The 14,229-nt window shown below is 46.6% G+C and overlaps 1 protein-coding gene across 3 annotated transcripts in view; it reads right to left on the reverse strand.

Moving 5' to 3' along the window:
* The window catches only part of ephb1 (EPH receptor B1), a 305,121-nt gene that overhangs the window by 30,776 nt on the left and 260,116 nt on the right, over positions 1-14,229 (reverse strand). For all 3 annotated transcript variants that reach the window (XM_072669348.1, XM_072669347.1, XM_072669346.1), the window contains one exon: positions 11,524-11,739. In XM_072669348.1, the coding sequence (XP_072525449.1) occupies positions 11,524-11,739 (216 nt within the window). The remainder of the gene's footprint in view (positions 1-11,523; positions 11,740-14,229) is intronic.

A 14,229-nucleotide genomic window follows, 5' to 3' on the forward strand; every position in this document is an offset into this window, starting at 1 on the left:
ATCTGACAGGCAGGTGGTAGACACACTCCTCTCTGCAGAGTGGTAATCACCTGTGATCTGAGCTTTCACACTGCTCCATGTGTGTGTATGTAGCGTGTATGTGTGTGTGTGAGTAGGTGTGATAGAGAGAGAGAGGGTGTAGACTGGCTCTATATTTACCTTATCCCAGCACAGCTTACTGACCTGCATGTCTTTCAGCGTCCCCAAACAGGCCGCATAAAACTCTCCTGCTCTAGCTGGTTTCTTAAGCTCTAGAGTGTGTGTGTGTGTGAGCGGAGTGTGAGCAGAGTGCAGCATGAAGACAGCAGGTAGAGATGTCTGATGTGTATGACGGTGTCGGCTGTAATAAGCTTTGAACAGCAGCTTAATGGAGCAGACTGTTGACAAATCAGGTTATCATGATTGATCACTGACCCAGATGCAGTCAATCAGTCAAGACATGTTGGATATCTGATGTGGGCTTCTGTGGTCTACAACGAGAGATGCTAAGCTATCGTTGCTAACAAACACTGGTCCTAGACTTCAGCATTATTTTTTTTTGCTCAGACAAAGGCATGTGGTTAAGAACATGGTACAGAGGGAGAGAGGGGTGGATGGGTCAGTGGGCAGGAGCTTGTATGTAGGGCAAGTGTTTGTGGGTGAGCCTGGAAGGTCAGCAGGTGTTTGAGTGATGAGCAGGAGTGTGTTGAGTGGTTGTGTGTTTGGTTGATTGTGTGTTGGGCGGGTGGGTGGTGGGCTTGTATGTGTGCTGGGCGGTTGGGTGGGTGTGTTTTTGGTGTGTGGTGGGCGGGTTTTATGTGTTGGGCTGGGGTGTGGGTGGGCTGGTTTTATGTGTTGGGCTGGGGTGTGGGCCGGCTGGTTGTGTGGTGAGGGGTAGGGTTGGCGTTGTTTGTGTGTTGGGCAGGTGGTTGGAGGGCTTGTATGTGTGCTGGGCGGTTGGGTGGGCGTGTTGTTTGTGTGTGCTGGGCGGGTTTTATGTGTTGGGCTGGGGGGGGCGGGCTGGTGGTGTGGTGAGGGGTAGGGTTGCGTTGTTTGTGTGTTGGGCAGGTGGTTGGAGGGCTTGTATGTGTGCTGGGCGGTTGGGTGGGCGTGTTGTTTGTGTGTGCTGGGCGGGTTTTATGTGTTGGGTTGGGGGTGGGCGGGCTGGTGGTGTGGTGAGGGGTAGGGTTGCGTTGTTTGTGTGTTGGGCGGGTGTGGGTGTTGTAGGGATGTAGGGATGGTTGGGTGGGCAGGGCTGTGCTTCTGGAGTGCACAGGGTTTGTGTGTGTGACGTGTGTGTGTGATGGGCGAGTGGATGGATGGGTTTTTGTAGGGTTGATGGGGTTTTGTGGGCTGGGCAAGTGTTTGTGTACTGAGTGGGTGGGTGGGTGGGTGGTCATGTTTGTGTGTTCAGTGGGTATTGGTGTTAGGGTTTTTAGCACTTGTGTGTTGGGTGGACAGGGTGTGTGTGTATGGGGGGGTGTTGTGTGTAAACAAAAAAAAAAGTATAGAGAATTTGACACCTAACAAAATTTTTCCCATACATACATTTGCTCACTCACACACACACACACACACACACACACACACACACACACACTCTCACAAAGAAAGAAAGAAACAATAAATATCTAAAGTCCACCTTTGTCTCACTGGTTAATTCAGCATGTTAACTAAAGACAGAAAGCCAATGGCGAAGAGATCAGGAAGGAGCAGGGAGAATATGATATGATATGATATATTGATGTCAGGCAGGCTTTAAAACGCTGTAGATAATTGTGAAATGACTGTATCGGGTTTGGTATAAATTAGAACCACTGGCCATTGTGCCACTCCACAAATGGGCACAAATCTAATTTAGCAATATCTCGCCGCTCGCCTTTAATTTGAAATTCCAATTCAATTTGTGTTGCAATAATGTTAGCCGGCAAATCTGTGCCGTAACCAGATCGGCTGAGATGATTGCGCTTCAACCTCCGGAGCGGATCCTTAACCTTGAGCCCTATCACACCCACCCACACACACACACTCCCGCGCACACACACCCAGGCGCACACACAGCAGGGCCCTGAGGGGGCTAGCTCAAATTAAACCTGACTTCCTTAATCCTTTATTGTCCCTTTCTCTCCCAGTTTCCCATTCAGGATTTTAATATTAGATTATGACCTTGTCTTTCATAACCAGGTTAAGCGGCTGCGTTTCTCTCCTCTTCCGTCCTTTGAGAGTCCTAGTTTAAACAGAAGAGCGATTATGTCACCAGCACCCCAGCTCCGTAATGGGATATAAAAAGGCTCTTTCTCAACAGCACCTGTGTGTACATTACTGTAATTACTATTAGTGTTACTATACTTGATCTACAGCTCTGTGGTCCAGCTGTCATCACTTAATGACGTCCAAATGAAGAAGCAGGTACATCAGTACAGGCTAACTTGGACAAAGGCCAGGTCTTCTGGTACTATGTGCTTTGGGCAGAGTGTTGAGTCTTGACAGTAAAGGCCGTCGCACACTGGACTGGACATTCGATGTACAAGTTCCTGTTCAAGTTCAAACTAGCTTCAAGCAAAAGTTCAAGATGGGTACGTTTTCTTTAAACAGAATAGTGAGGGTACTCCGAGTGGCTCAGTGGTCTAAGGCCCAACCACTTTGGCCCAGGGATCACTAAATACGAATCCCATCAGCAGCCGGAGTCAAAGAGAGCACAATTGGCCGTGCTCTCTCCGGGTGGGTAGATGGCGCTCTCTCCCCTCGTCACTCTTAAGCCATGTTGGCCACCACAGGCATCTGTTAGTTGGGCCGGTGGAGCTGGGGACTTGCTTCTTTCCTCCGAGTGTGTCGGCTGCCTGGCGATGCTGCATTGCTAGTGCTATGTAGGGGAGTTAGGAATGGGTGGGTTAACTGGCAGTACCAAATTGAGAGAAAAAGGGAAAAATTTCAGGCATTTAATTATTACATTAAATTAAAATCAGTACGATACCATAAAAACATATTATGAATACAGCTCTAGTTATGTAATTGTAGCATTGCTAAGAACAGTGCTAGTGTCCCTCTAAAAGCCTGAACTGCGTTGCAAAGCCTAGGCTGTAGCCGTGGTAGGCCAGGTCCTCGGTAGGACTGTCCTATGAAAACTCCTTCTTAGTGGCCAACTGGTCAACCAGTCACTCTTTGCACAGATAGTTGGGCCTTGATTAAGCTAGAACTAAACTGGCTCTAATAGCAGGTCCAGGATCAGTCATTCTGATTTGAGTTCCAGCATGCAGTGTGATCTATAACTGTAAACAGAGCCATTGACAAAGCAACAGTGATTAAGCAGAGCAAATATTGCATGCAGATAGTGATGTGAGTGGGGCAACACACACACACACACACACACACACACAGGTGCACACAGATGGAGAATCGATGCAGGGATCATACCAGCTTAGACACCTGTGACAGGTGACATTTATCAGACAGGTGCAGAGAGAGAGAGAGACAGCGCGAGAGAGAGAGAGACAGCGAGTGAGAGAGAGAGAGAGAGAGAGAGAGAGAGAGAGAGCGAGAGAGGGCCCATAAGGAGAGATGCCTTTTCCACTCTCTCTTTTACATACTAATGCATATCATCAGCTGCTCCAAATGTGAAAGCCCCATTAGGGGCAATAGATAGGACTGAAAGTCTGTTTCATCTGTGTGATAATACTGAGCCATCTGAACACCTGCGACTGAGAGGAGAGCAGAGGAATGGGAGAGGAGAGGAGGAGCGAGCATGTGAGAAGTGGGGCGAGAAGGGGAGACAGGAGAAGAGAGGCGAGCAAAAGACAGAAAAGGAGAGAAGGAAGAAGACCAGGGACGAGTGAAGAGAAAAGGAGAGAACAGGAGAAGATAGGAGAGGAGAGGAGAAAAGAGAAGATGAGAGGAGACAAAAATGGATAGGAGCAGAGCAAAGAGCATGATAGACAAGGGGAGAAATGGGGAGAAGAGAAGAGAAGAAACTTGGAGAAAAGGAAGAGCAGAGAGGAGAGGAGAGGAGAGGAGAAAGGGGCAGAAAAGTAAGAAAAGAGGAGTTGAGAAAGGGGGAGAAAAGGGAGAAGAGAGGAGTTGAGAAAGGGGAGAAAAGGGAGAAGAGAGGAGTTGAGAAAGGGGAGAAAAGGGAGAAAAGGGAGAAGAGAGGAGTTGAGAAAGGGGAGAAAAAGGAGAAGAGAGGAGTTGAGAAAGGGGAGAAAAGGGAGAAAAGGGAGAAGAGAGGAGTTGAGAAAGGGGAGAAAAAGGAGAAGAGAGGAGTTGAGAAAGGGGAGAAAAGGGAGAAAAGGGAGAAGAGAGGAGTTGAGAAAGGGGAGAAGAGAGGAGTTGAGAAAGGGGAGAAGAGAGGAGTTGAGAAAGGGGAGAAGAGAGGAGTTGAGAATGGGGGGAAAAGAGAAGAGAGGAGTTGAGAAAAGGGGAGAAAATGGAGATAAGAGTAGATAAGAGGATAGAAGAAGACAAGAAAATAGAGAAGGGTAGAATAGAGGAGAAGAGAGGGGGTGAGAGGTGAGGAGTGTAAGAAAGAGGTAAGAAGAGCAGAAGAGAGGAGAGGAAAGTAGAGGAGAGGAGAGGAGGGGAGGGGACTAGAGGAGAGCACATGTGAGGGGAGGACGGGACAGGACAGGAGAGGAGTCAAGAGGAGAAAAGAGGAGAGGCAAAACAGGATAGAATGCAAAAACAGAGGAAAATAGAGGGAGGGATAGGAGGAGAGGAACAAAGATTTTTGGAGAAGGAGTACGGAGGAGAGAAGAACAAAACAAAGTTAAGGAGTAGAGAAGGGGAGAGAAGAGAATTGAGGAGAGGTGAAGGAAAGAGCAGGAGAGAGCAAAGAGGACAGTTCCTCACTGACTTTCAATCCAGACGCCAGCCAGTCCCTGCCTCAAATCTCTCACACTGGAGAGGGAGAGAGAGAGAGAGAGAATGGGGGTGGCAGCGACAGGCTCTGCTCCCACCTGTGCGTAAATAGTTTTATTTTCCATTTGAAACTGCGCTGGACCGTCCACAGCCGTAATAGAACCTGCCAAATCGTCCAACCACAGCGTTTTGTCATTCAGAGAGAGAGAGAGAGAGAGAGAGAGAGAGAGAGAGAGACTCAAAGAAAGAGGGAAACGTTTCTTTTGTCTGTGTTTTTTTTCCCTTTCAATTTCACCCCCCTCTTCTCCCCCTCTCTCACAAAAGCCTGCGGCCTCCTGGCTGGAGAACGGGGGCCTTTAGCCTGTCCTAATGCGGAGCAAACCGGGCGGTGCTCTGCTCCACACAGCCGGATGAAGAGGTGTCAGGTGTAAACAAGTGACCGTTTCTGTTTCTAGGTCAGAATCAACCTAGACTTACACCCCCACCCCCCCCCCCCAAAAAAAAAAAAAAAAAAAATTCACTATTAATCACTATACGTCCAAATATTTGCGGACACCCTTTCTAACAAATTAGTTAAATTCAGCTTCTATCACTTGCACACATTGCTGACACAGATGTGCAAATGTACACACACACACATATGGCTTGCCTGTAGGGAGGTACTGTCTGGAGCAGACCAAGATGAACCTATTGGCACCGTGCCAAATGGCAGGCATGGACACGTGACAATAAATGACGATGGATGAATAGATGGATGTATGAGTGATGCAGAGGCCGCAGCCTCTCCCCTGATTGGCTCAGAGTTATTGCTTCACGTGCAATTGGCTCACTGTGGCGCTCATAATGGTGAGGTCAGGGATTATAGGCCACAGCCAACGGACTAATTAACATTGAGCCTACGAAAGCTGAAGACTCTGCTCACACCTCTAACTGTCAATCTCTCTTTCACACAGTCACACACACACACACACACACACACACACACACACACACACACGTGAAAAGTTCAGGAGGTCAGTGTGAGAGAAGATGATGAAACATGAGAAAGCACACATTGAAGACAAGAAACACTGCAGCAATATTACTGAACTGATAAGTGAGAGAGTTGTCAGAACTACACTATACGGACAAAAGTATTGGGACACCTGCTCAATGAATTGTTTCTCTTCAGGTAAATGGATGGATAGATGGATGGACTGACGGAAGGGTAAATGGATGGGTACACTGACGGAAGGGTAAATGGATGGATGGACTGACGGAAAGGTAAATTCTACTAAAGGTTTATCATTTGAGCAACATATAGCTAATATTAGTAGAACAGCCTTTATGCAGCTTAGGAACATCTCCAAACTAAGAAACTCCTTATCACTACAAGACGCAGAAAAGCTAGTACATGCTTTTATTACCTCAAGGCTAGATTATTGTAACGCACTACTGTCAGGTTGTTCCAGCAGGAACCTCAATAAACTTCAGCTGGTGCAAAATGCTGCAGCCAGGGTCCTTACTAAAACTAGAAAATTTGACCATATCAGTCCAGTTCTATCAGCACTTCATTGGCTCCCAGTTAAATTCCGCATCGAATACAAAATTCTTCTATTAACATATAAGGCCCTACATGGCCTCGCTCCTGAGTACCTGCGGGATCTTATTGTATACTACGAACCATCAAGACTACTTAGATCTCAGGGTGCTTCTCCGAGTAAATGGCCACCCAGCCCGACCTGGAAGACTGCCCGCTGAGGTCCCCTCTACCTGCGTCTAACCAGCTGCCACCTACCAGTCCGGCCAGCGGGCCCCCACATCCGCCACCACCCATGGCGGACCGGCGGCTCTCCCACCTGCCGCTGCTGCCTGTTTGGTGGGCGTGTTGAAACCTAGATGGACTCGTGGCTGTCTGCCACTATTATTATCACCACTATTAACTTTCTGTTGTATCTGGTTTAGTCATTTTTATCATTAATGTTTAAATAGTTCTGACCAGAGGAGGATGGGTCCCCCTTGTGAGTCTTGGATCCTCCCAAGGTTTCTTCCTCCAGCTCTGAGGGAGTTTTTCCTTGCCACTGTCGCCGTTTGGCTTGCTCACGGGGGTCTTTGATCCTACATGTTAATTCTTCTTTCTTCTTTGTGTCTGTCCTTTATTAAGTACTAATTATGTAAAGCTGCTTTGTGACGACAACAGTTGTAAAAAGTGCTATACAAATAAATCTGACTTGACTTGGATTGACTAAATGGATGGATGGACTGACGGAAGGGTAAATGGATGGATGGATGGATGGATGGATGGATACACTGGCGGAAAGGTAAATGGATGGATGGATGGATGGATGGATGGATACACTGGCGGAAAGGTAAATGGATGGATGGATGGATGGATGGATGGATAGATGGATACACTGACAGAGAGGTAAATGGATGGATGGATGGATGGATGAACTGACGGAAGGGTAAATAAATGGATGGATGGATGGATGGATAGACGGATACACTTACGGAAGGGTAAATGAATGGATGGATGGATGGATGGATGGATGGATGGATGGACGGATGGACGGACGGAAGGGTAAATGGATGGATGGATGGATAGATGGATACACTGGCGGAAAGGTAAATGGATGGATGGATGGATGGACTGACGGAAGGGTAAATGGATGGATGGATGGATGGATGGATGGATAGACGGATACACTGACGGAAGGGTAAATGAATGGATGGATGGATGGATGGATGGATGGATGGACTGACGGAAGGGTAAATGAATGGATGGATGGATGGATGGATGGATAGATGGATGGACTGACGGAAGAGTAAACAGATGGATGGACTGACGGAAGGGTAAATGGATGAATGGATGAATGGGTGGAAAGTGAACTGACGGCCAGATTAACAGACAGATGAGTGGTTGGACAGACAGACGCGGTACGCACTCATGCTTTCACTGCAGTCCTGAATGTGTGTAGTGTGAGAGAACAGAGGAGCCTATACAGGACTGAGAGGAAAATCACAGCCTCACTCGAGACTCCCTCCCTCCGTGAGAGCCGGGGGGTTAATGAAATACAATTAAGCTCACGGCCGCGCTCCAAGCTGCAAGAAGCCTAATTGGCAAACCGCACTGAATTATGGGAAGGAAAATGAAAAAATATGGTGGAAAAAGCAGAGAATAAAAGAGGTGATTAATGTGAAGGAGGGAGGTCGATGCTGCACTAAATCTCGCAGCCCCCCTGCCCCTACGGCCTTGGCCGACGCTGCAGCCTCGCCCCTGATTGGCTCAGAGTTATGGCCTCACATGCAATTGGCTCACTGTGGCGCTCATAATGGTGAGGTCAGGGATTATAGGCCACAGCCAACGGACTAATTAACAATGAGCCTACGAAAGCTGAAGACTCTGCTCACACCTCTAACTGTCAATCTCTCTTTCACACAAACACACGCGCACACACACACACACACACACACACACACACACACAAACACACAAACACACAAACACACAAACACACACACTCGAAAAGTTTAGGAGGTCAATGTGAGAGAAGATGATAAACATGGGAAAACACACATTGTAGGCTCAACATGGATCAGGAAACACTATATGGACAAAAGTATTGGGACACCTGCTCAGTCTTCTGAAATCAAGGGTGTCCTTTTGTTGGAGTAACTGTCTCCACTGTACAGGGAAGGCCTTTCTGCTAGATTCTGGAGCATTGCTGTGAGGATTTGACTGCATTCAGGGACAAACCCCATCTCACCCCTAACTACTCCCCAACTCATCCCAAAAGTATTGCATAAAGAGAACCAACCATCACTCCAGAGAACACAGTTCCACTGCTCCACCGTCCCATCCTGGGGGGCTTTATACCCCTCTAGCCCACACCTGGCATTATACACGGTGCCAACAGGAGTCTTATTCTATTGGCAGTGATTCTCTACAGGGACTAGTCAAGCTGTGTGCATGAGTGTGTACACATTTGTAGGGTGCAACTTAAAGTAGCTGTAATGCATTCTTTAGAAGGGGTGTCCACAAACATTTGGACAAATGGTGTACCACAGGGCACCTTCAGAGGTCTTGGGGAGTTCCAGCTTCGATGGATCAGAGATGTATTGGCGGCACAAGACAGACCTAATCCTTTCTTCACACATTTCCCAGCACAGTCCCACAAGTTCCCAGAGCTGTTCAGATCTGGCGATTGTGTTGTTAGTGACTTCACCTGAACACACGCTTGGTGTGGCATTGTCTTGATTACGTATCAGAGGAACAGAGGATAAACATCACTGTGAGACCTTTCTACATCCATCCTGCCAGTAACAAAAAAGATATTCTTTGTCTGTGCGTGGGTGAGAGTGTGTGTGTGTGTGTGTGTGTGTGTGTGTGTGATGGGGGGAGGTGGGGTGCCAACTGTGTGCAAAGGGGTAAAAAAACTGAGAAAGGTATAATTCCACCCAGGGGGTCATTATCTCATTCCCTCAGGAAATAGAACATCTCTCCAATATCACACCACCTCTTCACACTTCCCTCACAGCTTCCACACAATCAGCCGCCTCTAAGGGCCAGTTTTCGGTCTTCTTCTGCTCTGGAGGGTTGACCTTTATAGACTGTCTGGGAGGTGCACATGCACATGGGAGGTGGAATGCTGGTCGTTTTTAAACTTTAATGGCAAAAACATAAAGCGCTATTTTTTTCTCTTTACACAACACAAGAGGGTCTACAGGCGGTTAAACACCTCCTCCTGTGTCTTCTGGAGCATGAGGACGAGTGGAGTGCTGCGCCTACGCTACGCTACGGAGAGGAGGGGGATAGTTGGGCCAAAAGTGAGAGACGTGAATTTAAAACCTGCTCGATAAAGGATATGCCCTGCGGCTGGAGCTGTGGTTCACTGTGGCGGCTTAGCGGACCTTGCGAAAGCGGAATCAAACATGCATGGATAGGCCTTGCAGCCTGCCTGAGCGAATAATCTCGGACAGCGGCAAACAGGGTGGAATGAGTCAATAAAGTAGCATAATTACGATTAGTAACTCTGAGAGTCTCTGGCAACCAGGGTGCTGAACAAAGGTTCTCTTGATGGAACAGTGAGAAATTGCGTGGAGTAGTAGCACTACAGTTCTACACTGTGTTAGGCAGTGCTAACGATACCCAACTTGTCCACAGACAGGACAGAACCGAGGTTTCTGTAGTAAATTGGAACACCCTGGATTAGAAGCCAATATAGCAAACCCAAAAAGGTGACATCACACTGGGGACGTCAACGCACCGGGTGCACTTTATCATTCAACAAGGGCCTACCAATCTGCTCTCCGAATGAGCTGCCAACCAACAATAAGGGCAGCATTGAATATTTCTTATATATAGTAATAGACAACCCAGTATCACACACACCACACACCCTGATACAGTTTACTGTGACCAGCGTGGTGTCTCTGAAGGGGGTCGCTTGAAAGACATTTGGTTTGTAAGGGTTAAAGAAGAAGCACACATTGCCAGTTGACCATTAAAAGCGCTAGAGAATGATCTGGCTTGAAATCTTTCACAGAAAGGCAGTTCAGCTAAAATGCTTCTGACAATCAGACACATGCTAATCACCTGTTACCTCAGCTAATACCTCAGCAACAACCAGGCTACATGGGAATCTTTTCACCCCAGATAAAGCGCAGTGTAGAAAACATACACTGAATGTAAAATTAGGCTAAAAAAGTGTCTTTCCTTAAAGGTTGTGCATCTTAAGTTGTTCAAACATTTAGGCAGTTGCTAGGTGGTTGCTAACTGGTCATCAGGGTGAAAATGTTTATGCTAGGTGGTTGCGATGTGGATGATATGGTATTCTAGGTGGTTTCTATGATATCTGTGTAGTAGTTGTTACGTGGTTGCTATGGTGTTGCTACGTGGTAGCCACTGTGGTATCCTAGGTGGGTGCTATGGTATTGATAGATGGTTGGTGTGGTGTTGCTTAGGAGTTGCAAAGGTTACTAGGCAGTTGCAACGACATCCTACACATTAATTTGCAACTGTGCGAAGTGCGAAGCCCCTTAAGGTGCTTTGAGTAACCTTCAAGAAAAGGTTTGGGGGGGGGGGGGGGGGTCCTCAAGGTCTTATATTTGAAACAGTGTATGTGGTTGCTATAGTGTAGCTAGGTAGTTGCTATGGGGTTGCTAGGTGGATGCTGTGGTGTTGCATAATGCTTGCTAGATGGATCCTATAGTGTTGCAAGGTATGCTATGGTATCCCAGATGGTTGCTGAGGTGTTGCCAAGTGGTTGTTGTGATACCCCATGTGGTTGGTTGGGTGTACTAGTGCATTTGTGTCATAGTAACATAAGAAGAGTGCACAAACTATTGCACCCCATTCATTCCTATGGGGAAAAATATGTGATCACACAATCCGACCAAACAATCTGATGTTGGAACAGTGCTGATATCTCAAACTGCAGAACGAGTTGCGTGCCAAAAATAATAATACGAAGAAGACGACACTTATTGCTATCCGATTTATATTTCATACTTAAAAAACAGAAAGACAGTAGTTAATGCAGACAGGGCTCCGGAGTTGGTGGCAGGGTTTAGGGAGCAGAGGAAACGGCTCTTAACAAGAAGAAATAGAGGATGACACTGCATTTACTTTATCGATTACAGCCTTGCCAAAAGCAGTCATTAGCCCTTCATTAATACTCATCCACAGTCGGGCCACGTTCAGCGCAGTCTTACCAGGGAGCTGGTGTAGGTGGGGTCAGACGTGTCCTCCTGCAGGTAGCGGGACAGGCCGAAATCAGACACCTTGCAAACCAGGTTGCTGTTGACCAGGATGTTGCGGGCGGCCAGGTCCCGGTGGACGTAGTTCATCTCGGACAGGTACTTCATCCCCGCTGCGATGCCCCGCATCATCCCCACCAGCTGGATCACCGTGAACTGACCGTCGTTTTGCTGCCAGAGCAATGCACAAAATAACACACGGTCACACTGGGTCACACAGGGTCGCACAGTACAGAACAACAAACGAGAGCTTAAAGGAACATGCTGGCATTGTTCAGTCTATTTAATGGGCAGGTGCTGCAGGAACTGGTGGCGCAGCATCTGCCCTTATGCCTGTGTGTTATACCGTGTGAAAAACCACATAAGCAAGTCTGTTTGGGAGGATTTAAAGAGGATGTATCTTGGGAAACTGAATTATCCTTTTCTTTAATAAAACGGATAATTAAGTATTATGTGAACACAGTTGAAGTGTAAAAAATCTGTTTATACAGCAGTCCATACAAATCACAAGAACCAACTCATTTAGATATCTCCGCCTATTCAGCCTACCACAGTTTAGCCCCACCCATTCATAACTGCAGTTCTCTGGAGTGCCTCTGAATGAGGAACAGTGCAGGACAGCCAGGACATGTATCAGTCTTAAAGGTGCAGTAACAGAAATAAAAAAAATATTTAATTGTAGGAAAGTTGGAATTTTGTATGTTTTCTTTTTTCTTTTTTGAAACATAAAACCACACAAATGTTTTAAGTGGATCATATATATATATATATATATATATATATATATATATATATATATATATACACATACACACACATATTTACCACTTACATTCTCATACTGACAAATCAGTGGATGTCTGAACTTCACAAAAAGCATGTCTCTTACATGTAGACCAATTTTCCTGGAAAACCTTGATTAAAGTCGATATCCAGAAGTCGTGGTTGGGTTGTTTTACCGCCTCTTAACACACCTCATCCATATAATTAACAGAATCAAATCAAGGAAATTAGTAAAATGAAGGAAAGTGCTTAAAAGTTCAGGAGGTGTCGAGTGGAACAATGTGGAATTGCAACCCTGGTCGTGTCCAGACACAACGGCAAGGCACAGACTAGCTGTTGAGTCCCGCGCCTGTGACTTCCGAGAGCTCTTAACACACTTCCTGTGATTAAAGCTGTACGCATGCTGTGATTTGATGTTAAATAAAGAGACACTCAGACACAATGTGCTGGGAGCCAAACTGCACTCGCAGCCGTGCACCGTGGCCGAGAAGCAATCAGAGCAGGCCCAGCCGGTTTCATGCATTGATTTTAATCTGTCAATTCCTTTCACATTTCATTTGATTTCAGCGCACGCTTCTTATCTTAAGCCCTGCCACTTACAGCTATGTTTGAAATGTCTTTTAGGGCAAAAAAAAGAAAGAAAAAGAACCCTAATAAAATAAAACAGGTAAATTAAAGCAGCAGGAGATCTCATCTTTGTAGGTAAAAAGGCGAAGCTAAACTTCCCTCCACCTCAGCATCCGTGGCAGCGAAGCCCCTGGGAGCAGAAGGCTTTGAACCACGATGCACATGCTAACAAACACGGGGGCAGCGCGAGATCGATGGCGACGGTAGTCCGACGCGGCGGCTTGCAAAGCCGACTTCAAAGAGCGGCGCCAGATCAAAGTGGAGAGAAAACCAATCCGTGAGATTGGAGAAGAAATGGGCTGAACATTGATTAAGTGGTGTAGCCCCCCACCCCATTTCCACCCCATGCAAGGGCTAGTGCCCAGCATGACTGCATGATATAGTCAGAATACCATATTACAGTTATACAGATCTATACTTACATATATGTGAGGTGATGTTTTACATTTCATGAACCCATTAAATACACTGGGTCTACAAGGCTTAACATCACCACTGACCTGCTGTTCTCAGTAATCTTCTAATGAAAAGTGCCAAAACAGCTCTTTTCTGAGGAAACCTTTAATTAGTGGAGGTTTAATTATGTGGAGCTTTTTTGCACTTTCAAATCAACTTTGCAAACTCATTTAAGAACGTTGCTAAGTTTCTTCAGGGAACTAAATGTGGTTGTTCTCCTGTATCACTCCAGAAACTCCCAGCTGCTGGTTTTTGGTGGTTGCAATGGTGTTACAAGTGGCTGCAAGGGCGATACTAAATGGTTGCAATGTACCAGGTGTACCAGGTTTAGATTGCTAGGGTGTTGCAAGGTGGCTATCAGGTGGGTACCAAGGTGCTGAGAACCTGCTATGGGCTCTCAGGTGGTTTACACTGCAAATCACTACTAAAAAGCTCTATACGCTAAATTAACCATCAACCTCTGGCCAGCGGTTTCTCCTGGTTCTGGAGTACCAGTAATCTGCACATTTGAGCATCTTCCCTGCTCTAACACATCTGATCCAGCTATTCAGCTAGCTTAATACTAAATCTGAGGAACATAGATAACTTTAAGGATGTAAGGGAATATAGAGGCTCCTGAGTAGTGCAGCTATTATGGGATATAGCATTATTTGACATTATCGAATTGGCAGTTAGTGTTCACCTCCAAGCGTGTTGAGCTGCCCAGTGTTGTTGCATTAGCAGCAGTTCGAAAAGGGGTGGTAGGCTGGCTTTGTGTGACTCAAGGGGGTGCTTATGTTAGCCTTCACCCTACCC

This window comes from Salminus brasiliensis, chromosome 23, assembly GCF_030463535.1.
Source record: "Salminus brasiliensis chromosome 23, fSalBra1.hap2, whole genome shotgun sequence".
Taxonomy (NCBI): Eukaryota; Metazoa; Chordata; class Actinopteri; order Characiformes; family Bryconidae; genus Salminus; species Salminus brasiliensis.